Source organism: Rhinoderma darwinii, chromosome 1 (assembly GCF_050947455.1).
Source record: "Rhinoderma darwinii isolate aRhiDar2 chromosome 1, aRhiDar2.hap1, whole genome shotgun sequence".
Classification (NCBI taxonomy): domain Eukaryota; kingdom Metazoa; phylum Chordata; class Amphibia; order Anura; family Rhinodermatidae; genus Rhinoderma; species Rhinoderma darwinii.
In genome coordinates, this window is record NC_134687.1 from 405,415,637 (window position 1) to 405,443,515 (window position 27,879).

The 27,879-nt window shown below is 44.3% G+C and overlaps 1 protein-coding gene across 11 annotated transcripts in view; it reads left to right on the plus strand.

The window, feature by feature from the left end:
* RNF212B (ring finger protein 212B) overlaps nt 1–27,879 on the plus strand; it is a 416,496-nt gene that overhangs the window by 117,644 nt on the left and 270,973 nt on the right. For all 11 annotated transcript variants that reach the window (XM_075828893.1, XM_075828895.1, XM_075828891.1 and 8 more), the window contains 2 exons: nt 17,995–18,026; nt 18,205–18,251. In XM_075828893.1, the coding sequence (XP_075685008.1) occupies nt 17,995–18,026; nt 18,205–18,251 (79 nt within the window). The remainder of the gene's footprint in view (nt 1–17,994; nt 18,027–18,204; nt 18,252–27,879) is intronic.

Genomic DNA, 27,879 nt, shown 5'->3' on the forward strand with positions numbered 1-27,879 from the left:
CAGATCACGCTGTGACGTCACTCACAGGTCCTGCATCGTGTCAGACGAGCGAGGACACATCGGCACCAGAGGCTTCAGTTGATTCTGCAGCAGCATCGGCGTTAGCAGGTAAGTCGATGTAGCTACTTACCTGCAAACGCCGATGTTGCTGCAGAATCAACTGTAGCCTCTGGTGCCGATGTGTCCTCGCTCGTCTGACACGATGCAGGACCTGTGAGTGACATCACAGTGTGATCTGGCAGAAGCTGGGCGTTCTGAAGAGAAGTGGATGATACTTCTCATCAGAACGCCCAGCTAGTAAATGTATTAAAAACGCCCCGATGTACGCACATAATACACGCCCACTTGGACTTTTACTTTTAAACACACCCACTTGGACTTTTGCAAGCCTCATTTGCATAACTACAAAAATGGTCATAACTTGGCCAAAAATGCTCGTTTTTTAAAAATAAAAACGTTACTGTAATCTACATTGCAGCGCCTATCTGCTGCAATAGCAGATAGGGGTTGCAAAATCTGGTGACAGAGCCTCTTTAAATAGTACCCGCAAAACGCCAGTGTCAACGTCTACAGTGAAGAGGCAACTCTGGGATGCTGGCCTTCAGGGCAGAGTGGCAAAGAAAAAGCCATATCTGAGACTGGCAAATAAAAGGAAAAGATTAATATGGGCAAAAGCACACAGACATTGGACAGAGGAAGATTGGAAAAAAGTGTTATGTACAGACGAATCGAAGTTTGAGGTGTTTGGATCACACAGAAGAACATTTGTGAGACGCAGAACAACTGAAAAGATGCTGGAAGAGTGCCTGACACCATCTTTCAAGCATGGTGGAGGTAATGTGATGGTCTGGGGTTGCTTTGGTGCTGGTAAAGTGGGAGATTTGTACAAGGTAAAAGGGATTTTGAATAAGGAAGGCTATCACTCCATTTTGCAACGCCATGCCATACCCTGTGGACAGCGCTTGATTGGAGCCAATTTCATCCTACAATAGGACAATGACCCAAAGCACACCTCCAAATTATGCAAGAACTATTTAGGGAAGAAGCAGGCAGCTGGTATTCTATCTGTAATGGAGTGGCCAGCGCAGTCACCAGATATCAACCCCATAGAGCTGTTGTGGGAGCAGCTTGACCGTATGGTACGCAAGAAGTGCCCATCAAGCCAATCCAACTTGTGGGAGGGGCTTCTGGAAGCATGGGGTGAAATTTCTCCCGATTACCTCAGCAAATTAACAGCTAGAATGCCAAAGGTCTGCAATGCTGTAAGTGCTGCAAATGGAGCATTCTTTGACGAAAGCAAAGTTTGAAGGAGAAAATTATTATTTGAAATAAAAATCATTGTTTCTAACCTTGTCAATGTCTTGACTATATTTTCTAGTCATTTTGCAACTCATTTGATAAATAGAAGTGAGTTTTCATGGAAAACACAAAATTATCTGGGTGACCCCAAACTTTTGAACGGTAGTGTATATAAAATCTAGATTAGTGTCAGCGCTAGATTAGCGTTAGTGCTACTTTAGGGTTAGTGGTAGTTTAGCGTTGGTGTTTAGGGCCGTAATACTACATTAGGGCTTTATTTTATTGAATTTTTTTTCCGTCTGTTATATAAAAAAAATAAAATATTTGAGTAGTTTTTAGGTTTACTTTAGGGTTCTAATAGGACTTATAGGGCATATATATATATATATATATATATATATATATATATATATATATATATATATACATACACATACACATATATATATATATATATATATATATATATATATATATATAATGTCTCAGAGAATGTACAGTGCGGAGCAAGCCTACGCCTTGCTATGTTCCGACAGTTCTGAAAGTGAAACAGACACCGCTTCAGAACTTGTTCCCGACAGTGACGATTCTAATTCTACAGCTGAACCCCATAGTCCTATGGTGGTAGATACAGCAGTCGCTATAAAGGTGTCAAGTGCAGGGCCGAGTGTTGCAGTCCTTCCGTGATGTGGGATCCCGCACTATCATTTTCCCCCCAAGTACCCCAATTTGAAGCAACTCCAGGAATTAATGTTGATATCCAAAATTTTACCCCCTATAATTTTTTTCATTTATTTGTATGTGATACGGTCCTAGACGTGATAGTCCAGCAGACTAATCTTTATGCTAGGCAGTTTGTTCTGCAAAAACCTGCGTCTATATATTCAAGAATGTGGAACCCCACAAGTGTCCCAGACATAAAAAAAAATTTTAGGCATTACCCTCAATATGGGTTTGGTTAAAAAAACATCTGTCCGGTCCTACTTGACTTCTAGTGCTGTCCACGCTACCCCTGTATTTGCAGCAGTGATGTCCAGAAACCGCTATGAGGCCCTAATGCGATTCATGCATTTTACCGACAATTCCCAAGTCCCCCCAAGAAGTGACCCAGCCTATGATCGGCTTAATAAATTAAGCCCATTAATCACCCTTCTAAATGATTTATTTTTAAAGTTGTACACACCTGACAAAAAATTGTCTGTAGATGAATCGCTCATGAGCCTCAAAGGCCGTCTTTCCTTTCGTCAATTCATCCCTTCCAAACGAGCCAGATATGGGGTGAAATTATACAAAGTGTGCGAGAGCACAACGGGTTACACCTGCGGTTTTAAAATATATGAAGGCAGGGACCGCCAAATTCATACCCCAGGATGCCCAGAAACTATTGGCACCTCTGGCAAAATAGTGTGGAACCTAATGGAGCCATTTCTGCACAAGGGGTACCACGTCTATATAGACAACTTTTATACAGGTGTTGCCCTTTATAAAGCCCTCCATGCTGCAAATACAGGGGCCTGTGGGACAGTACGGAAGAACAGAGTGGGACTCCCACAACAGTTGGTGTTCAGGCGTTTGGGAAAAGGAACATCCATGGCCCTTTCAAGTGAGGAATTACTTGCAGAGAAGTGGACCGTCAGGAAGGATGTCTACATGCTGTCCACAGTACACACGGACGCCACTGTGGCAATTACGGAGAGGGGGGCTACCACTGCAAAGCAGAAACCTGTCTGTAACAGACTGCAACAAATTTATGGGGGGTGTAGACCTTTCCGACCAGGTGCTTCAGCCTTACCTGGTGAAACATCAAGAATAAGGCCTGGTACAAAAAGGTAGCAATCTACCTCATCCAGGTTGCTACCTATAACCGTTTTGTTATTTTCAAAAAAGCCCAAGGAACGCTCACTTTTCTTCAATTTCAGGAGAAGGTCATTGAGTATCTCCATTTTGAGTCCACTATACCTGCGAATCTGAGGATGTGTGCAGGCTTTCAGAGCGCCACTTTTTACACCCTATTCCTTCCACTGAGACCCAAAAATATCCCCAAAGAAGGTGTCGGGTATGTAGCAAGCATGGCAGGAGGAGGGATACCCGCTTTTATTGCCCCATGTGTCCATCAAAACCAGCCCTTTGTAACTACCCCTGTTTCGAAACCTTTCACACGGTTTCAAATTACTAGCATTTAACACCAAAAAAAAAATGGGTGAGGGGTCTTTTTAGGGAGTCAATTTCTTTATATTTTCTTTTTAGTTTGTGGGCTTTCCAAGTATGGATTATTTCTTGTGGGAGAGGTTGTAGAGCACATTTTTTTCAGACCGTGAAACTAATTTTAGCCCTTATGATTTTTTTTATTTATTTGTGGGTGATCAAGTTCTGGAATTAATTGTCCAGTACAAAATCCCACATCCACAATTTTTTTTATTTTGACTGTTCTTATGACTATGTCATGCCACATAGAGCTGTTACATTCATATTTCTGCACCGTGATATGGGCATGATCTTTTTTTATTTGGAGGATCTCTAACAATCGAGCTGTTCCTTATCAATACACCATGGGCTTTGTTACAGTTTTGTTCTGGTTCTTACTGGACGTAGTACACCCAACAATACTTCTGGAAATACTGACATCATTTTGAGGATTAGTGATCCTTTAGTGTTCCTATAGATGGTTTTGGACACTGCCCCTCTATATATTCTGTAGGCGATTGGTTGTTTTGTGCACATAGCGGTTCCTACCTTGCCGGGCAGGGGCCTGTTATGGTGTACCGCGTCACTTGGCACGTTCGTCCCTCATAAGGAGCTAAAGAGACGTACAACCAGTCACTGAAAAAAACCAAAAACCTTGTCATGGCAGCCTTCAGGTGTTCTTTTATCTAATGAACAGACTCGAGTTTGCAACATAGTTGGATACATTTTCCTCCATTTGTATATATTGTCCTACACTCCAGTACAGATTATTTGTTACGCATCAGACCAGAACGCTGTTGACAACGGCATCAGAATGATACAAATGTGGGTCAAACTGCTTTGTTAGCAAGACATAGTCATATATACAGTCAAATGCATTTCTAGGCACATGCCTCCCTTATTAGAAAATAGCATCGCTTTTCTTCCGTACGGCCCCCCAAGATAAGAATGCAATATATTTCTAACACAGCAGCCGATTTACACAGATATATTTTTCTATCACTTCATTTGAAAATGTATTAAAAATTTGCATAAAACAATATATAGCCATATTTATCTGAGAATTCCCATTAATTCCTCCTTTTTACATTTTTGCATGGGGTGTATCTCTACACCCCTAGATAAATACCTTAAGGGGTCTAGTTTTCTAAATGGGGTAATTTATGGGGGATTTCTATCGTTCTGGCATCTCAAAGCCTCTCTAAATGTGCAGTGGGGCCTAGAACATTTTCAAGCAAAATATGTGTCCTGAAAGCCTCCAGGTGCTCCCTCCCTTTCGGGCCCTGCCGTGTGTCAGGCAATGCATTAGGGTCACAATGGGGGCATTTTTGAAAACAGGAGAAACAGGGTGATAGATTTTGGGGTGTGTTTCTTCATTCTCATGGTCGCTTTACAAAGAAATCGGTCTTCAAAGTGATACATTTATATAAAAAGGATTTTTTATTTTATATCACCTGCTATGCATTAAATTTAGCAAGAAATGTGGGGTCAAAATACTCACTACACCCCTAGATAAATACCTTAAGGGGTCTAGTTTTCTAAATGGGGTCGTTTATGGGGAGCTTCTATCATTCTGGTAGTTCAAAACCTCTCCAAATGTACAGTGGGGCCTAAAACATTTTCAAGCAAAATATGAGACCTGAATTCCTCCTGTTGCTCCCTTCCTTTCAGGCCCTGCCGTGTGTCCAGGCAACGCATTAGGGTCACAATGTGGGCATTTTTGAAAACAGGAGAAACAGGGTGATAGATTTTGGCGTGTGTTTCTTCATTCTTCTGGTCGCTTTACAAAGAAATTGGTCTTCAAAGTGATACTTTTATGAAAAAAGTTACATTATATTTTTTTACGCCTGCTTTGCATGAATTCTTACAAAAAAACTGTGGGGTCAAAATACTTACAACACCCCTTAATAAATACCTTAAGGGGTGTAGTTTTCAAAATGGGGTCACTTGTGGGGGTTTCCACCATTCTGACACCTATGAGCCTCTGAAAACCTGGCTTGGTGCAGGAAAATAAAATGTACTTCAAAATTGATAAAACTATTACTAAATTTGTAAGTCTTCTAAATTGCGCAAAATTTTTTTTTCAATAGTGCTGCCAAAATAGAGTAAAGAGATGGAAATATATATTTAATGAAAAAAATTGTACCGTATGTATGTACATATGTGACATATTGCAGTTAAAAATAGGGAAAAATTATAATTTTTACAAAATTTCTTACATTTTTCTATTTTTTAATTCATTTCCGCAAATCGTTTCAGTCTACTTTTACCACTAAAATAAAGTACAACATGTGACGAAAAAACAATGTCAGAATTACTTAGATATTCAAAACTTTCGCAGCGTTATTCTCTGATAATGTCAGACATACCGGATTTGACAAATCTGGCTTGGTCATTAACCAGTTCAGGACCGGGCTATTTTGCGCCTTCAGGACCAGACACCGTTTAGCCCTTTTTAGCACGCGTTAGTTAAATGGCTATAACTTTTTTATTTGTTGGGCTAACGACGTGAGTTTTGCGACGTTTTTTCCGTAGACCATGCAGGTTTCTTTTTTTATCGTTTTTATACACACCTTTTTTGCTATTTTAGAATTTTTATTCATAAAGTTTGAAAATAATAGTAAAAAAATAAACTTTTTTACATTTCAGCTATTTTTTTTGGTAATAACATAGTTTTACCCTAAAATAGACCTTTTATTTGTGATCGTCATTGTCTACCGTAAATTTTAATATATTACATGTCTATGTTAGGGTAATTGGGTCAGCGCTAGCGTTACAAAAATGATTGGCGGGAGGGAACGTTTTTTTTTGGGGTGGGTATTTTATGTGTGTTTATTATTAAATTATTTTTTTTGCACTTTACTTTACTAGTTTTTTATTACTATGGTCTATCCCTCAAAGGTCAAAAAAGACCTTTGGGAACTTTATATATATTTTTTGTTTCTTTTACACCATCTTTTTCCACTGTAACTTGGGCTGCACAGCAGCCCCAGTTACAGGGGAAATCAGCCCTCTCATAGTGACGATTGTCATTAATAGGGCTGTGCTGGGTCTTGTAAGACCCAGCAGCAGTCTCTCAGTAACGGCACCCGGCGATAATGTGACAAGTCACATGAACACCGGGAGGAATAGAGACAGTCCGCGACTGCTGTCTCTATTCCTATACACAGCGTTCATTGAGCACTGTGTACAAATCATCAGAGAAGATAGAAGCAGCGAAAGCTGCTTCTATCCTCTCCTCAGGGTCCCCGGCAGTCACTGACAGCCGGAGACCCGACATTCAGCTGCCCGATCGCGCGGGCAGCAAGTTAAAACCCGAGCTGTAAAAAGTCTATGGCTTGGGTTTTAAGGACCCTGACCGCTGGCCGTAAAAACACAGCCAGTGGTCGGGAACCAGTTAAGGTCCAAACAGGCCCTGTCATTAAGGGGTTAAGGCCCATTATTGTGTTAAAGCCTGGCCCCACCAGAGGATCCTCTGGTTCTATGGTGGGCCAGTCCGACCCTGCTCATGGGAATCCTGGGCTAAAGCTTCTGTCTTTCTGCCATAAGTGTCTTTCCTCCCAATTGGTCCCTTTGGGAGATGGATACGGGGAGTCTCACAGAGGTGGAACGGTCCATGGCCCCGGCTTCCTCTAAGCAGGTGTCTCTAATTTCTAGTAAGAGGATGTCTAAGGTATTTAGCAATAAATTTAAACTGCGTTTTCCTGATATTTGCCAAAAATGTGGGATGCTTCTGGCGCTTTCTTTTACTTATTATGGTCAAGCTCTGTCCTTAACCCCTTCCTGCCCCATGTATATAGCCCACCCCTGTATATAGTGCCTCACATATAGCTCCCCCTATAGTGCTCCACATATAGCCCACCCCTGTGTATAGTGCCCCCCCTGTAAATAGAGCCGACCTCTGTAGATAGAGCCACCGCTTGTAGATAATGTCACTCCCATTTTTATTAGGATAAAAAAAAAACACTTTACATACTCCCCTTAATCCTGTTCCCATCCGGTGGCAATGCAGACCTGCTCTCTTCTGAGCAGGTCTGCTGGGGTTGAGCGGCGCGATGTCGTCATCACGCCACTTGCGTCGTTGAAAAGCGCTGATTGACAGGGCAAATCATTCTGCCGGCCAATCAGCGCCTTTCATAGACGCAAGTGGCACGATGACTTAATCGCGCCGCTTGCGTCTATGAAAGGCGCTGATTGGCTGGGCACTATGACTTGCCCTGTCAATCAGCGCCTTTCAACGACACAAGCGGCGCAAAGAAGTAATCGCGCTGCTTGAGTCGTTGAAAGACGCTGAATGGTTGGTCACGGAACAGACCTGGCCATTCATCGCCTATAGTGCAGGATGGGTGGCGGCTGCTGGTTTCAGCGCCGCCGCCGCCCCCTCAGAGAGGCAGCAGGCCATAGTCATGGATGGTGCGGCCCTGGCACCCCCCCACCTTCCCTCTTAGTTGCGCCTGGGGCACATGCCCCGCCTGCCCCCCCCCCCTAGCTATGCCCCTGCAGAAAAGCAACGAAAATACACCATAAATTGACATGCTGTGGATTTAAATTCTGCACCGCAGGTCAATTTAATAAAGTTTTGGCTGCGTTTTTTCCCCTGCAGCGTGGGCATGAGATTTTCAAAATCTCATCCACTTTGCTGCTGCTGTAAATACTGAGGAATTTATGCGGAAATTCCGCAGGGTTTACGCTACGTGGGAACCCGGCCCAACCCTTTCGGGACGAAGCCGGTTTTGTGCTTTTTTCATTTTTCACTCCCTGCCTTCCTAAAGCCATAACTTTTTTACGTCAGTGGAGTGGTTTGAGGGCTTATTTTTTGCGGGAGGGGTTGTAGTTTCTATTGGCACTATTTAAAGAACCATATAATGTATTGGGAAAATGAAAATAAATTCTTTGTGGGATGGAATTTGAAAAAATGGATTCCTCTATTGCAGTTTTTCCAATTCTTTTTTTACTGCTCTTACCATGCGGTGAAAACGGCAACTTAACTTTATTCTGCATCTCAGAACGAAAACAGTGATACAAAATGTAATATATATATATATAGATATATATAATTTTTTTTTATTTATTTATTTGTAATTTTTAATTTATTTATTTTTACTATTTTTACAAAGAAAAAAGTATTTGTTAAAGAAAACAATAGTTTTGTTTCACCACATTGTGAGAGCCATAACTTTTTTTATTTTTTCGTCGAGCTGTAGTTTTTATTGATACCATTTTTTTGGTACATACAACTTTTTTTTTTTTTTTAACATTCTTTATTTTTGGGTATTTTTCATCATAAAGAAATCATAACAAGCTAGAAATAAACAGCAATACAGAAAGTATACGCATCCATCTTACATAGTAGGTCAGAGAACACATACAGAGTGCAACAGAAAATAAACAGACCGTATTATGCATATGACACATCTAGATAATGTAACACAGTCCTCTGAACCAGCAGAGGGGAAGTTAACACGATGGACAGGATACATGGGCATCGCGGTCACATAACAAAACATTACCCACGATACTGAAAATGTTCCCAAGACAGTGGGCACCGCGGCAGGTGGCATCGGTACCAGAACATGTGACAAGGCATCAATTGCACACTCCACATCGGATAGAGGATAAGGAAAGCAGACAGAACCAGAGGATCCAGACTCCCTTCCTCAATATCAAGACGGATCAAGGCAGTACCCCCCCTACCCTGTCTTATAAGGCCTATGCGTAAACTAGATAGTCGTCCGACTCACAGAACTCCTGCCAGACCAATCTCCCCGCTCTCGAATATTCTCGCTGGGCCTGTGTTGCCTCCTCCATCCTCTGCAGATGTAAAATCTCCTGGAACCATTCAGTGATGGTTGGCTCGCTGCTGGTCTTCCACATATGGAATAACTGTGCGGGCTGCGATCAACAGAAAACTGATCAGGGTTTTCGAATATGTTTTGATCGCTCCAGGGAGCATGGAAAGAAGCAACACCTCCGGGGTGTTGGGGAGCACTTGACCAGTGATTTTTTATATAAGGTCCACCACCATTGTCCAGAATGGATGAAGCAACAGGCACTCCCACCAAATGTGCAGCATCGTACCACCAGCTCTGCCACACCGCCAACATTCATCTGGTACTGCTGGGTAGAAGGAATGTAGCAATGCGGGGACCCTATACCAGCGCGACAAGATCTTATAGTTTGTTTCCTGGGCCTTGCAGGAGATGGAGAAGCTATGACATAAGGCAAAAGCTTTTGACCAATCCTCCGACGACGGAGGCGTCGTAAGCTCTCTCTCCCACCCTTTTACATAAGAAGGTGGAACCTCGTTATGTAACTCCTGCAGACACTTATAGATGAGGGAAATAGTCCTCTCCGGAGGAATCCCTGTCGCCAGATTTCGTTAGCGTTTATAAGTGAGTACCACCTGTTCCGCCACCAGAGGGAGCATAGCGTTCTCCCGCCCCTTACAGTACCTCCCCCGGAGCCATGGGAGGACAGTGAGAGGAACCGGCGCCAGAAGATTTTCCAATCTCACCCACAATTTAGAGTCCGCATGCCAATCCAAGATCCTAGCGCTTACCGCCGCAAAGTGATAGGCCAGACAGTCAGGCAATCCTAGCCCCCCTCTACGCTTACTCTTGAACAGGGTAGTTTTTGCTATTCGGGCGGTCTGCCCTGCCAGACAAACCTAGCCAGAGCTTTGTTTAACTGAAGGAAGAACCCCCTGGGTAAAATACATGGGACCGTCTGAAAAATATACATTAAACGCGGCAGGATATTCATCTTTATCACGGTTATCCAACCCAACCACGAAAAATCCTTGGTAACCCATTTGTCTAAGGCGGGATTCACACGACAGGGTCCCGCCCGAGTGTCAGTCGGTAAAATTGGCCATTTTGCCCGGCCGGTTTGCATAAAGTTTTGCATCCGTTCCGGGCCGGGCAGATCTGGACAGTGACATCAGCGGCAACTCCTGAAGGGGAATCCCCATGTGTTCGGGGATTCCGCTTCAGGAGTTTCCCCTGATGTCACTGCCCAGATATGGACAGAGACATCAAGCGCTCTGTCCAGGAGCGGAATCCCCGAAAACACGGGGATTCCGCTCCTTCAAGGAGCTAAAGTGGGGCTAGCACATAGCAGAGCGGGGAGATACCTCCCTGCTCTGCTATAGTGGCGTCGCTAGAGTAGTAGCAGCCGCAGCAGCAGCAGCTGCTAGCGGCGCCATGGAAGGTGTCGCCGGGCCAGGGCGCTTTTAAAACAAGCAGGGGAAGGGAGCCAACGCAGTGCTCCCTCCACCTGCTGTACACCCCGGCCCTGCCACACAGTGTACAGTGTACAGCCATTCGTCCGAATGGCATCAACTCCTCCTCCTCACATGCACTCTGCGCTGTGAGGAGATAGTGCGCAAGCGACGGAAAACCCGGCCATCGCTCGGGACACATTCCGGTGATGGCCGTGTATTACCCGGCCCCATAGTCTTCTATGGGAGCCGGGTGGCCGGGTACCCGGCCAAAAATAGAGCATGTCCTATTTTTTGACGGCCGGTTTTCCAAAAAATCGGTTGTGTGAATAGCCCCATTAGGGGTCTATTATTCCTAATGCAGCCGGGTGCCGGCCGATTTATGAACGGCCGGCACCCGGCCGGGAAACCCTGTCGTGTGAATGAGGCATAAGTCAGCTCTAAGAGTCTGGAGAATAGGCAGAAAGTTAAGAGAGTAGGAGTCCGCAATAGCCACAGGTATCCGTACCCCTAGATATTTCAGCGAGCCCGTCTCCATGAAAAAGGATAGTTGCTACGCACCTGCTGGGCTTCCTCCCCTGACAAAGATATATTCATAGCCTCGCTCTTAGACATATTCATCTTGTAGTTACTATAATAGCTATACGTTCGGATGGCTTTCATCAGGGGTGGCAATGTGAGGTGTGGACTTGTAATATAAAACCATAAATCGTCAGCAAACGCCGACACCTTAAAATGCATCTCCCCAACTTGCACCCCCCGAATGTCAGCATTATGTCGAAGTGCTACCAGAAGGTGTTCCATCACCACCGCAAACAGCAGGGGAGACAGTGGGCAACCCTGTCTAGTCCCATTACCAATCCTAAATGGATCAGATAAAGATCCATTAACCCTAACACTCGCCTGGGGATGATTGTAAAGGGACATTATACGCGTCAACATTATACTCCCTACTCCTATCTGTCTCAGTGACGCCTCCAGAAACCCCCAATCCACCCGGTCAAAGGCCTTCTCCGCATCCAGAGACAGCAACATACAGGGGACACTATTCTTTGTCACATGATGAATCGAAGAGAAGGTTTTCAGCGTATTGTCTCTGGCTTCGCGTCTTGGGACAAACCCCAGTTGATCTGGGTGAATCACGGATCCCAGAAACCCGGCTAGTCTATTCGCTATCAGCTTAGCATACATCTTAGCGTCTGTATTGATGAGAGGGATTGGCCTATAGTTCGCACAATGTTGCGGAACCCTACCCCCCTTCGGGATGACCGTGATATGAGCCCGCAAAAACGAATCCGGGAACTTCACCTGTTCCGAAATGGAATTAAACGACTCTTGCAAGGGCGTCACCAAGTCCTCTGCCAGGGTTTTGTAAAATCCTGCCATGTATCCGCCGGTAACTTTTTAATAACCTGCATTAACTCCTCTGGTGAATGGTAAGTCCAGGCCCCCCGCCTCTTCTGGAGACAACTGAGGCAACGCCGTGTCCCTAATATATTCAGATAAAGAGCGCGGTGTTTCGGGAGGGGCATTACCCAGAGTGGGAGAGGGCAAATTATAGAGCGAGGAATAATACTCGCAGAAGGTCGATGCTATATCCTCCGTCTTAAACGCCAAGTCCCCAGCTACAGTTCGTATCGAGGGTATAAAGGAAGCCGCCCCCCGTTCCCGCAGTGCCCTCGCCAACGCTTTCCCCGCCTTATTACCCCACTCATAATAATAGCGGGAGCACACCTGACGGAGCCTAAGAAGTTGAATCTCATGGTGAGTCCTAGTTAGTTCCCTAAGAGTGCGTTCCTGTAGCGATTGCTTATGCTGGGATTCTAGGGACTGTACGCTAACTAAAAGTGCCTGCAGCTTCGCCCCCCTCTCCCTCTTAAGACGAGCTCCGTGTTTGATGAGTACTCCCCGAAGCACACATTTAAGAGCCTCCCACTTCACCGCCGGGGCTGTGTCATCTCTAGCATGATCCCCCCTAAAATTCTCCACCGCTTCTTTTAGCTCCGTCATACACAATGGGTCCTTCAGCAAAGATTAGTTTAAGCGCCAGGTAAATTCACTGCGACGTTGCGGTAAAAAGCCCAGTACACAAGACAACGGAGCGTGGTCAGAGTGAAGCACACTACCAATAGAGGTCTCTTTCACAAAAGACAATAGGCTATGATGAACCATAATGTAATCTATCCTGATGTAAGAGTTATGGGCAAACGAATAGAAAGTGAAGTCCCTATTGTCCGGATGGGTCAACCTCCACGCATCACAAAGCCGCATATCTCTGAGCCTCTTCCTCAATTTGTTCAACTTATTGTAGGCCAGGGAAGTCCGCCCAGAGGACGTATCAAGTAACGGATTAATGGCCAGATTAAAGTCCCCACACAGGATAGGTTCACCTGACAAGAAAGCGCTCAATTCTTCCAACATCTTCAGGAAAAAAGGGACTTGGTTAGTGTTAGGGGCATATATATGAGCTAACGTGACCGTGCGGACCCCTACTTCACATTTCAGAAAAATAAATCGTGCCTCTGAGTCCACATAGGTGTCTATCACCCTACCCTGAAAAGACTTGTGCAGGAAAACAGACACCCCCCTAGTCTTGCCATGCAGATTACTGCAGTGGTATCCCACCGGATAATATTTATTACGTATGATTGGAACCTGATCCGCCCGGAAATGAGTTTCCTGAACACAAAGTACCTGGATCCTCTGTTTATGTGACGCATACAAGATCTGCGACCTCTTCTCCGGAACATTAAATCCCTTCAGGTTCAGGGATGAGATGGTGAAATCAGCCATTATCCATGAAGTCAAAGGGACTCAAGATGCATCTTATCACCAAATACCTGTATTCGCCAGACACTGCCGCCATGCCCACCATCCCGTCAAAGACATCGAGTACATCGCCATCCGTCCGTATATACATTGCATAGCTAAAGCATATCCTAAAAAAATAGAAAATGGATAATAAGAAGAAAGAAAAAACAAATATGACAAGTAGAACATCCTGTCACAGCAATACACTAATTCGTGACACTCAGCACCTGTATCACTGGTTAGAACCAGTCCAGTCACAGCGATATTCCTATGTGGGGGTCACAGATGACTACCTTAAAACAGTACACTGCTACTTGTTAACAGAAAGTATAGATACCGAACTAAACTCCACAGCCTTTAATAGCCACGCCTGCTGAAGCAGTTACATAAAGGGACAGACCTCTCGTATGCTTATGTAAACAACCTACGGGGAGTATAAATGCCTAACATAAGCCCACTCCGGGATGTGACTATCCGCTCTAGAGCCTAACTACGCATAGTACAGCTAGACCATGGCCCTACATCCACCCAACAGGAAATAATAACATTACTTTTCACAGGCCCACAAAAGTGGCGGGCTCGGGCATCCCTGCATGGGTGAACAACGGCAATGCAATGGGGTTAAAGAGAAAGCATAGAAATCACACCACAGACTCTAAAGAATGATGAACTCGGGCATCCCTGCATGGGTGAAAACCTGTAATGCAAGGGGGTTAAAGAGAGAGCATACAAGACATCAACGCTCCCGAAATCTTGATGGGGATGTTCTCTGTCGCCAACGCGGTCTCTGCGACAATGGGGATCCAGATCTCTCTCCGCCCAGTCGTGGGCCTCCCAAGCGGTGTCGCTCCCGGCCCCTGCAAAATGTCCACTTGAAAAGACTCCCAGTCCGGTAAGGTGATGTTAGGCAATCCAAGGGCCCTCAAAAATCCCTGGAGTTCTGCGTGGGTATACAGTGAGACAGTTTTGTCCTCCACACACACATGCAGGGCAAAGGGGAATCCCCATCGGTATAATATCTCCCGTTGTTGCAGAACAGAAAGCAAAGGGCGCAGTAATCCACGTTGTCTCAAGGTGCATCTTGCTAAATCCGGAAACAGGAGCAGTTTAGCCCCATCAAAATCGATCTCGGCTTTTAATCTCGCCTTCTGCAGAATCTTCTCCTTTAGGCCATAGTAGTGAACACGGCAGATGACATCACGTGGCCTAGCAGCATCAGCACTCTTCGGACGCAATGCCCTGTGAGCTCTATCTATTTCAATATAGGTATCCACGGGGCGGTTAAGCAAGGTGTTAAAGATACCTATCAATGTCGCAATTAAGTCAGCAGTTCTAGTTGCTTCCGGTAAACCTCTCAGACGTATATTATTCCTCCTGTTCCTGTTTTCCAGGTCGTCCAGCTGCCCTTGCAGTTGCCGCTGCTGTGAGCCTGAAACTCTCTGCTCCTCCGTAAGCTGTTGAATAGTTGCAGACACAGAGTCCTTCCATGTTTCCAATGCACCCACCTTAGCTCGCAGGGCAGATACTTCGGATTGGACCACGTGTAGATCCCGGCGCCACGCCACCTTCAGATCCGCAGCCATCACTTCCATGTCCCTCTTAGAGGGGAGAAGTGCCAGCAATGCTTGCAATTCCGGATGACCCCGGAGCGTCTGGGCCACCCGATCCGGCGGCGGGAGATCCCCCATCAGGCTCCCACCACCAGAGGAAAGTGGGGAGGACCTCTCTCCCCCAATCCCCCTAAGTCTCTGACGCCTGCATGTTTCTGGGGGTATCCCCCTCCTTCCGAGGAGCACTCCTCTCCCCCTGCTTCCTCGGGTTCATCCTGAACCTGGTCAGACTTCTGGTCCGACAGCATCTCCGGATCAGTCATCTGGGCCACCGTTCCCCGATCCCTACCGGCGACCTGCATAGGAGAGCCGGCTGACAGGCTGCTTCTCACCTCTCCAGCGCCATCTTCCTGCGCCCCTTCAACGCTTTGGTCCCGGGCGCCATCTTGGCTCCGCCACGTGTCGGCAGAAGCAGGTAAGTTGCAGCTCCTGCTGATCTTGCCCTCTCCCGGGCCCATCTCCTTTGACTCCCCCGTCGCCTGCGACAGCGTCTTCCTCTGCCTCAACACAAGCTGGGTCGGCCCGCTTCCGAGGGACGGCTCGGCATCCGCCAGCTCATGCGGTGACTCACCCCAGTCCCGGCCGCCGCCATCTTTGATCCTCCTCGAGGTCCCCGCCGATTCGGGTAGCCGACCTCCTCTCCCGGTCGTCACCCCTATCCAGGGAACCGGGGGTCTGCGATGCTGCACGCTCTCCCTCCGGTGACATCAGCTCCTCCAGGCTGAGAGCCAGCCGGACGGGGTTACACTCCACGCTGCCTGCCGGCGGCTCCATCAAGGGCGGCGTCTCGGCTCCCTCCGAGCCCGAATCTCCGGGTGCCAGCGGTAAGAAAAAATTTGAGATCGGGGTATCTGTACCTACTGGCGTCTGGGTACCCCGTGGGGCCTTTTTGGAGCGGGTTTTCCCCATTTAAGTGCCCGGTCTGACCCTTTTTAGCACAGGCCTAAGGAGAGCCCTTCTCAAGTACGTCTGCTCTCCAGCTCGTCCAGCCATACATACAACTTTTTGATCTCTTTTTATTAAATTTTTTATGAGAGCTAAGTTGACCAAAAAACAGTGCGTTTGGTGGGCTTTTTTTAAAAAAAAATATATATTTTTGCGGCGTTCACCGTTCGAGTTAAATATCGTTCTATTGTAATAGTTCATACTTTTACGGATGCGGCGATACTGTGATCGTTAGATCTCTGGTCTAATACACTGCGATACTAATGTATTGCAGTATATTGTCATTTTTACAGGTTTCTCTTAAGCCCTATGTGCGCGTTCGCTGTTTCTGGCTCCATAATTCACCCCCCGCTCCAGGTCGTGGTGCGCGAAGGGGTTAATGCCCGCTGTGAAAAGGCGTATTGGCTGTCGTTAAGAGGTTAAACTTAATGTAATTATGTGCCAATCCTTTTGTTTTGTAAATGGTGTGATGAAACCGTTTTCTATTATTCCGTCAGTGGAGAGGCACTTCTCTAGGGGCATGGTATCCATATAATCAGCTTAAAACCTTCATAGTTGCTTTACATGAAGAGTCATTGATTTCAAGGGCATTAACTGAATCTAAACCCTTTGAACTTGTCAAGGTTCGCCTACTCACGGATTATTGTTGCTATACAGGCTGCTGCTGGATAAATTGACCAAGGATGATCCACCTTTTAGCATTCCACATAGGAAGGGGAGTTGGTGTGTGTAAATGTGTGTGTAAATGCGTGTGTATGTGTGTGTGTATATATATATATATATATATATATATATATATACTGTGTGTGTATATGTATATATATATATATATATATATATATATTCATATTCATTCTCTGAGGAGAATTGGAACAAGTTACTGATGCCCACTCAAACTATCTCAGTTTTCTGTAGGTTACAAGAGATGAGTTCCAAGATTATGACACATATATGTCTGTGTATGGACAGGCTACATGGATTTTCCCCATCTTGATCTCCTACATACTAGAGATGTCTCACTGAAGTAGACTGTATGAAGCATGTCTGGTGAAGCAAGACTGAACCAGTATGGCTCTCTATTTTTTACTTATAATACTCCATTTATTGCCGAGGTTCATGCCTCCTCAGATATCGCCTATCTCTCTCATTTTCCTGGCTCCATTAAAAAGTTTGAGATCATATTAGATAATTTTTTTTATATTTTTTTTTATGGCAACTTGACTGGTAATTTCCTGGTTATGGGGTCACAGGAACTTCCTACTAGGGCCCAATGAGCTAATGTTCTGGACCTCATTTTAAGAATTGAATGTATAATTGCCGTTGAGAATAACCGGTACCCAACATTAGAGCCATTATTGATTCATGGTCCCAGTTTCGAAACTCACAAGAATTCTCTATTTGGATCTCTGCATTCTGATATTGATTAGTTTAATGTATTGGGTTATTTGACTGTTTTTTCCTCCTGCTGTTTCCATGTTTTGTGTTGGTCTTTCCCCCTTTTTTTATTTGTTTTGCTTACATTAATAGCTTATTTCATGAAGCCTATTTTTATGCCATGATACTAATATATGATCGTACATCAACAAATATTTGATTACATGTGAAATCTACATTTGATATCCTCGGTTGATGTGAATTCATGTTTCTTAATAAAAATCTACTAGACCATAAAAAAAACATTCAACTACATAAAAATACAAATGACATCCAGGGTAATTGTTCTAATGCACTGTATTTATTTCTATATATGGACATATTTCACGTTTGACAATTTCTGCTTATTTTGGCAGTAAATGTACAAGTTGTTTTTCAAAAAAAGGATTTAAAAAAAACATTGGTGTATATATGTTAGTAAAAAATTTTGTATGCATTTACATATATATTACATTTTATGCTTTTATTAAAGCTGTTTGTTTTGCTATTCAGAGTTCCCTGAGCAGGTCACAAAGTAGCAGCAGGTAAGATCCTTTTCACATATACAGTATTTCCTGCATCCTGAGGAAGTGTCTTTTAATAGTGACCAAATGCTATTTTGGGGAGAGATGTAAAATGAAAGCTTAGACACCTATTGAATGGTTTATATCTGTAAGTGCTTCCTGGAGCTTTGTTGATTTAATGATGCTTGTTTCCTGTTAGGTCTTGCACACCTCGGCCCATTGCCATTACTCCTCCTTCCCAGACAGGTAGAGTACTTGCCAAATATGTACTCGTAAAACACCTCCATTTAAGTTTGACCTATAAACTGTTTGCCCTATATTCGTACTTTCTGTAATTAGAAAATATACTACTTTTGCAATGCATTTTGTAATGCATTTTATTTCATCTTATAAAGTGATGGCATATCGCTAGGATATGCCATCACTTTATGACCTCTGAGACCTCCTCTGATCCTGAGCAGCAGACCGTTGCCGCATCAGGACGAGCATACGTGTCCTGCTAAACGTGCGGGCACTAAGCCGGATTCACACGAATGTTGCGAACCTCAGACGTTAAAAACTGCAGTTTTTTACGTCCTAGGTCAGTGGCGGATTAAGAAGACCATGGGCCCTGGGCTGTTACCCAAACTTGGGCCCCCCTTCTCCACCACCACCCTGCCGCGCCGTAACTATTGCTAACACTACCTAAACACTAGTACACAAAGTAGGCACATTATGCACAAAGTACACACAGTACACAAAGTACGCACATTATGCACAAACTACGAACATTATGCACAAACTACGCACATTATGCACAAAGTACGCACATTATGCACAAAGTACGCACATTATGCACAAAGTACGCACATTATGCACAAAGTACACACAGTACACAAAGTACGCACATTATGCACAAAGTACGCACATTATGCACAAAGTACGCACATTATGCACAAAGTACGCACATTATGTACAAAGTACGCACATTATGCACAAAGTACGCACATTATGCACAAAGTACACACAGTACACAAAGTACGCACATTATGCACAAAGTACGCACATTATGCACAAAGTACGCACAGTACACAAAGTACGCACATTATGCACAAAGTACGCACATTATGCACAAAGTACACAAAGTAGGCACATTATGCACAAAGTACGCACAAAGTACACACAGTACACAAAGTAGGCACATTATGCACAAAGTACGCACATTATGCACAAAGTACACAAAGTAGGCACATTATGCACAAAGTACGCACATTATGCACAAAGTAAGGACATTATGCACAAAGTACGCACATTATGCACAAAGTAAGGACATTATGCACAAAGTAGGCACATTATGCACAAAGTACGCACATTATGCACAAAGTACACAAAGTACGCACATTATGCACAAAGTAGGCACATTATGCACAAAGTACGCACAGTACACAAAGTACCACATTATGCACAAAGTACGCACATTATGCACAAAGTACGCACATTATGCACAAAGTAAGGACATTATGCACAAAGTACGCACATTATGCACAAAGTAAGGACATTATGCACAAAGTAGGCACATTATGCACAAAGTACGCACATTATGCACAAAGTACACAAAGTACGCACATTATGCACAAAGTAAGCACATTATGCACAAAGTATGCACAGTACACAAAGTACCACATTATGCACAAAGTACGCACATTATGCACAAAGTACGCACATTATGCACAAAGTACGCACATTATGCACAAAGTACGCACATTATGCACAAAGTACGCACAGTACACACATTATGCACAAAGTACGCACAGTACAAAGTACGCACATTATGCACAAAGTACACAAAGTAGGCACATTATACACAAAGTATGCATAGTACACAAAGTACACACGAGTATGCACATTATACACAAAGTAGGCACATTATACACGAGTATGCACATTATACACAAAGTACACCTTGTAAATACATGAATATGGACATTAAACATACATTAATATGGACATTAAACACACATGAATATGGATATTAAACATACATGAATATGGACATTAAACATACATGCACTTACCTTTTATGTCTTCACTGCAGCTCTTCTCCTGCTCACAGCACAGAGCCCGCCGACAGTCTCCCCTCCCCCATGTCCCGACAGCTAGCAGCAGAGGAGAGATGTTTAGAGCAGGGAAGGGGGGCTGGAGGGGGAGCTTCTAAAGCAGCACAGACCACGGCTGCTAAGTAGAAGCAAAGCTCCCCTCGCCTGACAGGTGCGGTCCTGGCACCAGGGCTCCCTCCGGTGCTAGCGACGCCACTGGGCATGAGGGGGTTCGGGCGGTCATAGGCCCCCTGGGAGCCTTGGGCCCCCTGGCAGCCTTGGGCCCCGGGCGACCGCCCGAAACGCCCTAATGATAATCCGCCACTGTCCTAGGTGCATCCGTGCTGTACTCTGCGGGTCGCATTATCACGCATCCCCCATAGACTAGAGTCTATGGAGGGATGTGTGAAGCGCAAAAAAATAGTACATGTCCTATTTTCTCACGGACCCTTCACATGCTCCGTTGAAACAACGGCCGTGTGAACGGCCACATTGAATTATGTAGGTCTGTGTGACCGCCGTTGTTTCAACGGCCGTCACATGGACGTATTACACGTTCATGAGAATAGGAGGTCAGAGCTGCAGCCCTGCTCTAACGGTGGAGAACAGAGAAGTCTTTGCTCTCTGCCATTTAACCCTTTGATCACGGCATTCAAAGGGAGAGACTGAGGGGTACCCTTCCCATTGATCACATCACAGGAAATTCCTGTGACACAATCGAGGCCCATTCTTCGTAAGAGCAGACAGCCTCGGTTTCCATTGAAAGGGCTGTCAGACCATAAATTTCATATTTAGGTATGCTCTAACAACTGTCGGTGTACTATCAGTACACAAGATAATATACTGGCAAATAGATATATGCAATTACATTATAGTTAAAAAATCAAAATCAAAATTATGAATCACCCTTTGGGTTAAAAAAAAAAAAAAAGGGAATTAAAAAAAAAGTACAACAAAGTGCCACTTCACCAGATTACCAAAATAGTCTTGAAATTGTTTTATTCCAGCAACGATTGCAAATACAGTAGAGGCGACATTTCAGCCGTACAATGGCCTTTCTCAAGCCCAACATTGGCATGAGAAAGGGCATTGTATGACCGCAACATTGCCTCTACTTCATCTGCAATCGTTGATGGAATAAAGTCAAAACTATTTTGGTAATCTGATGCAGTGGCAATTCTTTTGTTGGACTGTGATTTTTCCAGGATACTGTAAAACCTGGAGCCATTTAATGCACAGTGACGTCCACGAATGGCGCTGAGGGCTATTTCTATTTTTTACAGAATATAAGCTTTATTAAAGATAAGTCTCAAAATAATAATAATTATAATATACACATATTTGTTTTTTTCTCAGCCGTACCAACCTGTACAATGCATTTATAACATCATTTGATTTATCTGTATTTGCCGTAAAATATAAGTAAACCTGCAGTGAAATTGCTTGCTTTTTCCGCATTTTTGACAAAATAAAAATATATTTAAAATCAAATGCTCATATGTATCAGAAGTAGGCTCCCACATAAAGTATAACTTGTCCAGCAAAAAAAAACAATCAATGCATCATATGGTCATGTCGAACAGAAAATCAGTGTTATGACTGCCGAAATGCAAAGAGGAAAAATAAAAAATAGTTCTGGTCCTCAAGGCCAAAATTGTCCCAGTTAACATGTTCACCTCTGAACAACATTGCACAGTTTATATATATAACTAATTGAAATAAAAAGTTGAGTTAGGCTATATTCACACGACAATGATAAAAAAAGGCAGTTAAAAATGTATCAATTGTCAGGTTTTTTTTATAGCAATTTTTTTCAGTGTGTCTCACAATTTCATCCATTTCCCGGCCGTTTGCCATCAATTTTTCACGGCCGTTAACGGATGCATTTGGTCAGGGTCAGGGGTTTTTGTCCCAACCCCCTGAAAACACCACGGTACCCATGTAGATAGTGCCACAATGCCTCGGTAAATAGTGCCCACATAGTGCCACAGTGCCCTCTGTAGATAGTGCCACAGTGTCCCCTGTAGATAGTGCCCACATAGTGTAAAGGTGCCCATGTAGATAGTGCCACACACCCCTCCTGTAGATAGCACTACACCCCACCCCCCAGCTGGGGATTCCGCTCCTGGAGGAGCCCCTAACATCACTGTCCATGTATAGACCGTGACGTTAGGGGCTTTGAGATGGTGGAATCTGCCATCTTAGAGCCCCTAACGTCACCATCCATATATGGACAGTGTGCGTTGGCTGTGGATTCTGCCATCTCAAAGCCCCTAACGTCACTGTCCAAACGTAGCATGCTCTGGGTATGACTTGTTTTTTTAGGCGTTGCATGTTACATTTCAATAACGCTAGCGTTTTTAGAAGCGTTTTTTGATGCAGTTAAAATTGCAAGAAAATTTTTGTGTGAAATAGGCCTTAGGCCACTTTCAAACAGCAGTATTTTGGTCAATTTAAAGACGCTCTGTCACCAGATTATAAGTGCCCTATCTCCTACATAATTTGATTGGCACTGTAATGTAGATAACAACAGTGGTTTTTATTTTGAAAACCGATCATTTTTGAGCAAGTTATGAGCAATTTTAGATTTATGCTAATTAGTTTCTTAATAGACAACTGGGTGTTTTTTACCTTTTTACCAATTGGGCGTTGTAAAGAGTAGTGTATGATGCTGACCAATCAGCGTCATACACTTCTCTCCATTCATGTCCATCTGTATTCACAGCGAGATCACGCTGTGCTGTCAGATACACCCACATTAACTTCACTGAAGTTTCTTGAGAGTGAATAGACATTGCCTCCAGCCAGGAGGTGGGACTTGCTCACACAGCACAGCGTGATCTCGTAAGATCATGCTGTGCTGTCACATACTCCCACAGTAACTTTACCGAAGTGTCGGGAGTGTGAATAGACATCGCGTCCTGGCTGGAGGCGATGTCTATTCACTCTCAAGACACTTCAGTAAAGTTAATGTGGGTGTATGTGACAGCACAACATGATCTCGCGAGATCACGCTGTGCTGTGAGTACAGATGGACATGAATGGAGAGAAGTGTATGACGCTGATTGGTCAGCGTCATACACTTCTCTTTACAACGCCCACTTGGTAAAAAACGCCCAGTTGGGCATTAAGAAACTAATTAGCATAAATCTAAAATGGTTCATAACTTGCTTAACTCCTTCCCGCCGCAGCCCTTTTTCAGATTTTCATTTTCGTTTTTTCCTCCCCACCTTCCAAAAGCCATAACGTCTTTATTTTTCTGTCGATATAGTATTATGAGGGCTTGATTTTTGCGGCACGAGTTGTAGTTTTTCGTAGCATCATTTATTTTGCCATATAATGTACTAGGAAACGGGGAAAAAATTATTTGTGGGGTAGAAAATGAAAAAAACAGCGATTCCTCCATGGTTTTTTGCGCGCCGTTTTTACGAAATTCACTGTGCAATTAAAACAACATGTTAACTTTATTTTGTGGGGCAATACGATTACGGCGATACCAAATATATATAGTTTTTTCTATATTTTACTACTTTTACAAGTAAAAACCTAAGTGTAAAAAAGAAAATTTATTTTGTGTCGCCAAATTCCGAGAGCCATAACTTTTTTATTTTTCCGTCGATTAAGTGGTATGAGGGCTTATTTTTTGCGGGATAAGCTGTAGTTTTTAATAATACCATTTTGGTGTACACGGTGGACGGTTTGATCATTTTTTATTTAATTTTTTTGTGGGAGATTAGGTGACCTAAAAATAGAGATTCTGACGTTTACAATTTTTTTGCGTTCTCCATGCGGGTTAAATAATGATATATTGTAATAGTTCAGACTTTTACGGACGCGGCGATACCAATTATGTTTATTTATTTTTTTACTATGCTCTGGGGGGAAAAAAAAACGAACAAATTTTGACTTATTTTTATTAGTCCCCCTTGGGGACTTCAACCAGCAATCGTTAGATCGCTTGCATAATATACTACAATACTAATGTATTGCAGTATATCGTGATTCTGACAGGCATCTATTAAGCCCTGCCGGGGGCAGGGCTAAAGAGGTGCACAAAGATGGCGGACCTGGGGGCCTTCATTAGGCCCCCAGGCAGCCATAGCAACCATCGCCCCCCGCGATTGTGTTGCGGGGGCGCGATGAGCTGTTAGAGGGGGTCGCCCCCTCTTTCTAACGATTTAAATGCTGCGGTCGCTATTGACCGCAGCATTTAACGAGTTAAACGAGCAGGATCGCGCTCGAGCGCGATGCCGCTCATTACTCTGAAGTTCATTACTCTGCCGCTCCATACTTCCCCTACCCGACTTTGGCATATCGATACGTCAAATGTCGGGAAGGGGTTAAAAGTGATTGTTTTTCAAAATAAAAACCACTGTTGTTATCTACATTACAGCGCCAAACAGATTATGTAGGAGATAGGGTACTTATAATCTGGTGACAGAGCCGCTTAAATCCAGGAGTGGATTCGAAACACGGTGAAAATCTTTCCATTATACTTTTTCTCTATTTATGTTCCACTCCTGGTTTTTCGTTAACCCGTTAGTGACCGCCAATATGCAGACACAGCCGTGTTCTCGAGAGACGTCACTTCCCCTGGTCCTGCATCGTGTCAGACGAGCGAGGACACATCGGCACCAGAGGCTACAGATGATTCTGCAGCAGCATCGGCGTTTGCAGGTAAATCGATGTAGCTACTTACCTGCAAACGCTGATGCTGCTGCAGAATCAACTGTAGCCTCTGGTGCCGATGTGGCCGACACGATGCAGGACCTGTGAGTGACGTCACAGATCTGCACTGCCAGAAGCTGGGCGTTCTGAAGAGAAGTGGATGATACTTCTCATCAAAACGCCCAGCTAGTAAAAGTAGTAAAAACGCCCCGATGTACGCACATAATACACGCCCACTTGCACTTTTACTTTTCAACACGCCCAGTTGTACTTTTGCAAGCCTCATTTGCATAAATACAAAAATGGCCATAACTTGGACAAAAATGCTCGTTTTTTTAAAATAAAAACGTTACTGTAATCTACATTGCAGCGCCTATCTGCTGCAATAGCAGATAGGGGTTGCAAAATCTGGTGACAGAGCCTCTTTAAGTCACAACAAGGAGTGGATTAGAAAAAAGAGAAGTAGAATATTTCCTATATACTTTCCATCCCTTTTATGATCCACAGCTCGCATTGGCTTCAAAAACTGCATCAAAATGGCACGTGTGAAACCACCCTTGGGTACCTGCACATGTGGTGGAAAAAATCGCCTGCGGATTTCTCTCTGGATCCACTGAAAAATTTGGATGTTACACATGCACTTGATGCAGAATTTGTTGTGTATTTCACCCCTCTCGTTGAAAGGGAGAGGGAAATCTGTGGTTAAAATCTTCAACAGAAATTGATATGCCGTGGATTTTAAAATCCGCACCGCAAGTCAATTTCCGTGCGCAAAAATTCTGCAGCTTAGAGATGATATTTGATTAAATCTCATCTAGATGGCTGGTACTGTATCCGCTGCAGATTTTCTGTCCGCAAATCCGAATGGAAAATCCACAGCATTTCCGCCCCCTGTGAAAAATCACTAAGGCTACATTCTGATGACAGTGGGAAATGGCTGTGTGATGGTCGTTTTTTTTAAACGGATGTCACACGGCCGTTTTTAGAACAGTGTAGTTCTATGGGTATATTCACACTGCTTAATTCTTTATTTTTTTTGGGGGGGGAGGGTTTTAGAGGGAGCCCCTGTCCATATATGGATAGTGACGTCAGCGGCTGCTCCAGAAGAGCAATTTCCGGCCATAGAATCGGCAATGCTCTGGCTGGGATTCCGCTCCCAGAAGGAGCCCCAATGGCACTATCTACAGGGGGGTGTAGCGCTATATACAGGGGGTGTGGTGTGCTCGTCAAGGCGTGTGTGGCACTTTCTATATGGGCACTATATACAGGAGATGCTGTGGTGCTATCTACATGGGCACTGTGTATGGCACTATCTACATGGGCAATATGGCAATTTATATGTGGGCACTATCTACATGGACACTGGTGTGTAGAGGGGGTTGGGATAAAAAAAATCTGACAAATGAAATCCATCCGTTTTTTTAAACATGCCATGAAAAATGGATGACAAAATTAAGAACGATCAGAGGGACCTGAAATGGATGACATTTTGGAGACACTGATGCAAAAGGCTGCTTTTACACGACAAAAAAATGGCCATTAAAAACGGATCAACTGTCAGTTTTTCATGGCCGTTTTGCATCAGTGTGTCTCCAAATTTTCGTCCGTTTACAATGGCCGTTTGTCATCTGTTTGCCATCCGTTTTTCATGGCCGTTAAAAAACAGGATGGATTTAATTAGTTAGGTTTTTTTTTTGTCCCAACCCCCTGAAAACACCACAGTACCCATGTAGATAATCTGCAATGTCCCTGTAGATAGTGCCACAGTGCCCACTGTAGATAGTGCAACAGTGCCCACATATAAAGTGCCAGTGCCCACATAGAGCCAAAGTGACCATTGTAGATAGTGCCACAGTGCCCATGTAGGCAGTGCCACCCCCTGTAGATAGCACCCCTTGTAGATAGCATCAACCCCTCCCCTGTAGATAGCGCCACTGGGGATTCCGCTCATTGACCGAGCCTCTGATGGACAGTGGCGTCAGGGGCTTCCTCTAAGAGAAGAATCCCCTGGCAGAACGTCGGCAGCGCGCTGACCGGGGATTCTGCTTCAGGAGTAGCCCCTGACATGACTGTCCGTATATGGATAGTGACACCAGGGGCTTCTACAGGAGGGGAATCCCCGGCCAGAGCGTTGGCAAAGCTCTGGCTGGGGATTCCGCTTCAGGAGAAGCCCCTTGACGTCACCTTCCATATATGCGCGGGATCTGGCCGCCGGGGATTCTGCTCCTACAGGGAGATACAGTGGTGTAATCCACAGGGGGGGGTTGCTATCTACAGGCAGGGGGTGCTATCTACTGGGGGGTTTGGTGCGATCTACAGGGAGGTGCTATCTACAATGGGGGTCAGAGGGTGCATCTGACGCCACTGTCCATAAATAGACAGTGACGTCAAGGGCTTTCCCAAGACAGGAGACAGGAGTCCCCTGCCCGAGATCTTGCGATGTTGAAAGCCTGACATCACTGTCCATATATGGCTCAGCGCTCAAGTGATGTGTTTGGGGAGTCCTCGGCCAGGATCAGTTTTTACCGGGATTGATTCCTGAAAAATGGCCTGTAAAAACTGACCCATTGAGTTCTATGAGAGCCGCCTGGCCGTGAAAACGGCCAAAAATACGTTTTGTGCCATTTTTTTACGGCCGGTATTCACGGGCCGTTAAAAAACAGACAAACGTGTGAATACACCCATAGAACTTCATTGTTCAGAAAACGGCCGTCACACGGGATGGAAATACTGAAGATTTTCTGTGCGGAAAAATCAGCAACAATTATACTACATGTGTGGGTACCCTATGGGTTCTAGTACATGTGCAGGTTTTGAGTTTTGTTCAGATTTTTTGAAGCAAGAACCAGGAGTGGATCATAAAGGGAAAAAAAGTATGAAGGACAGACACTTTTAGGGCTTGTCCACACGTAACAGAATTTCTGCGTTTTTTAGTCCGGAAAGCCGGAAAATACGCAGCAGAATACTGTAGCAGCAAAGTGGGTGAGATTTATTAAATCTCATTCACACGCTGCATACAATTTCTGTGCAGAAATTGACCTGCGGTGCGTACTTTTCATACCGCAGCATGTCAATTCCTGCTGCGGAAAGTCGACTGAATTGCTGCATTTTTCAGAGGAGATATCACCCCA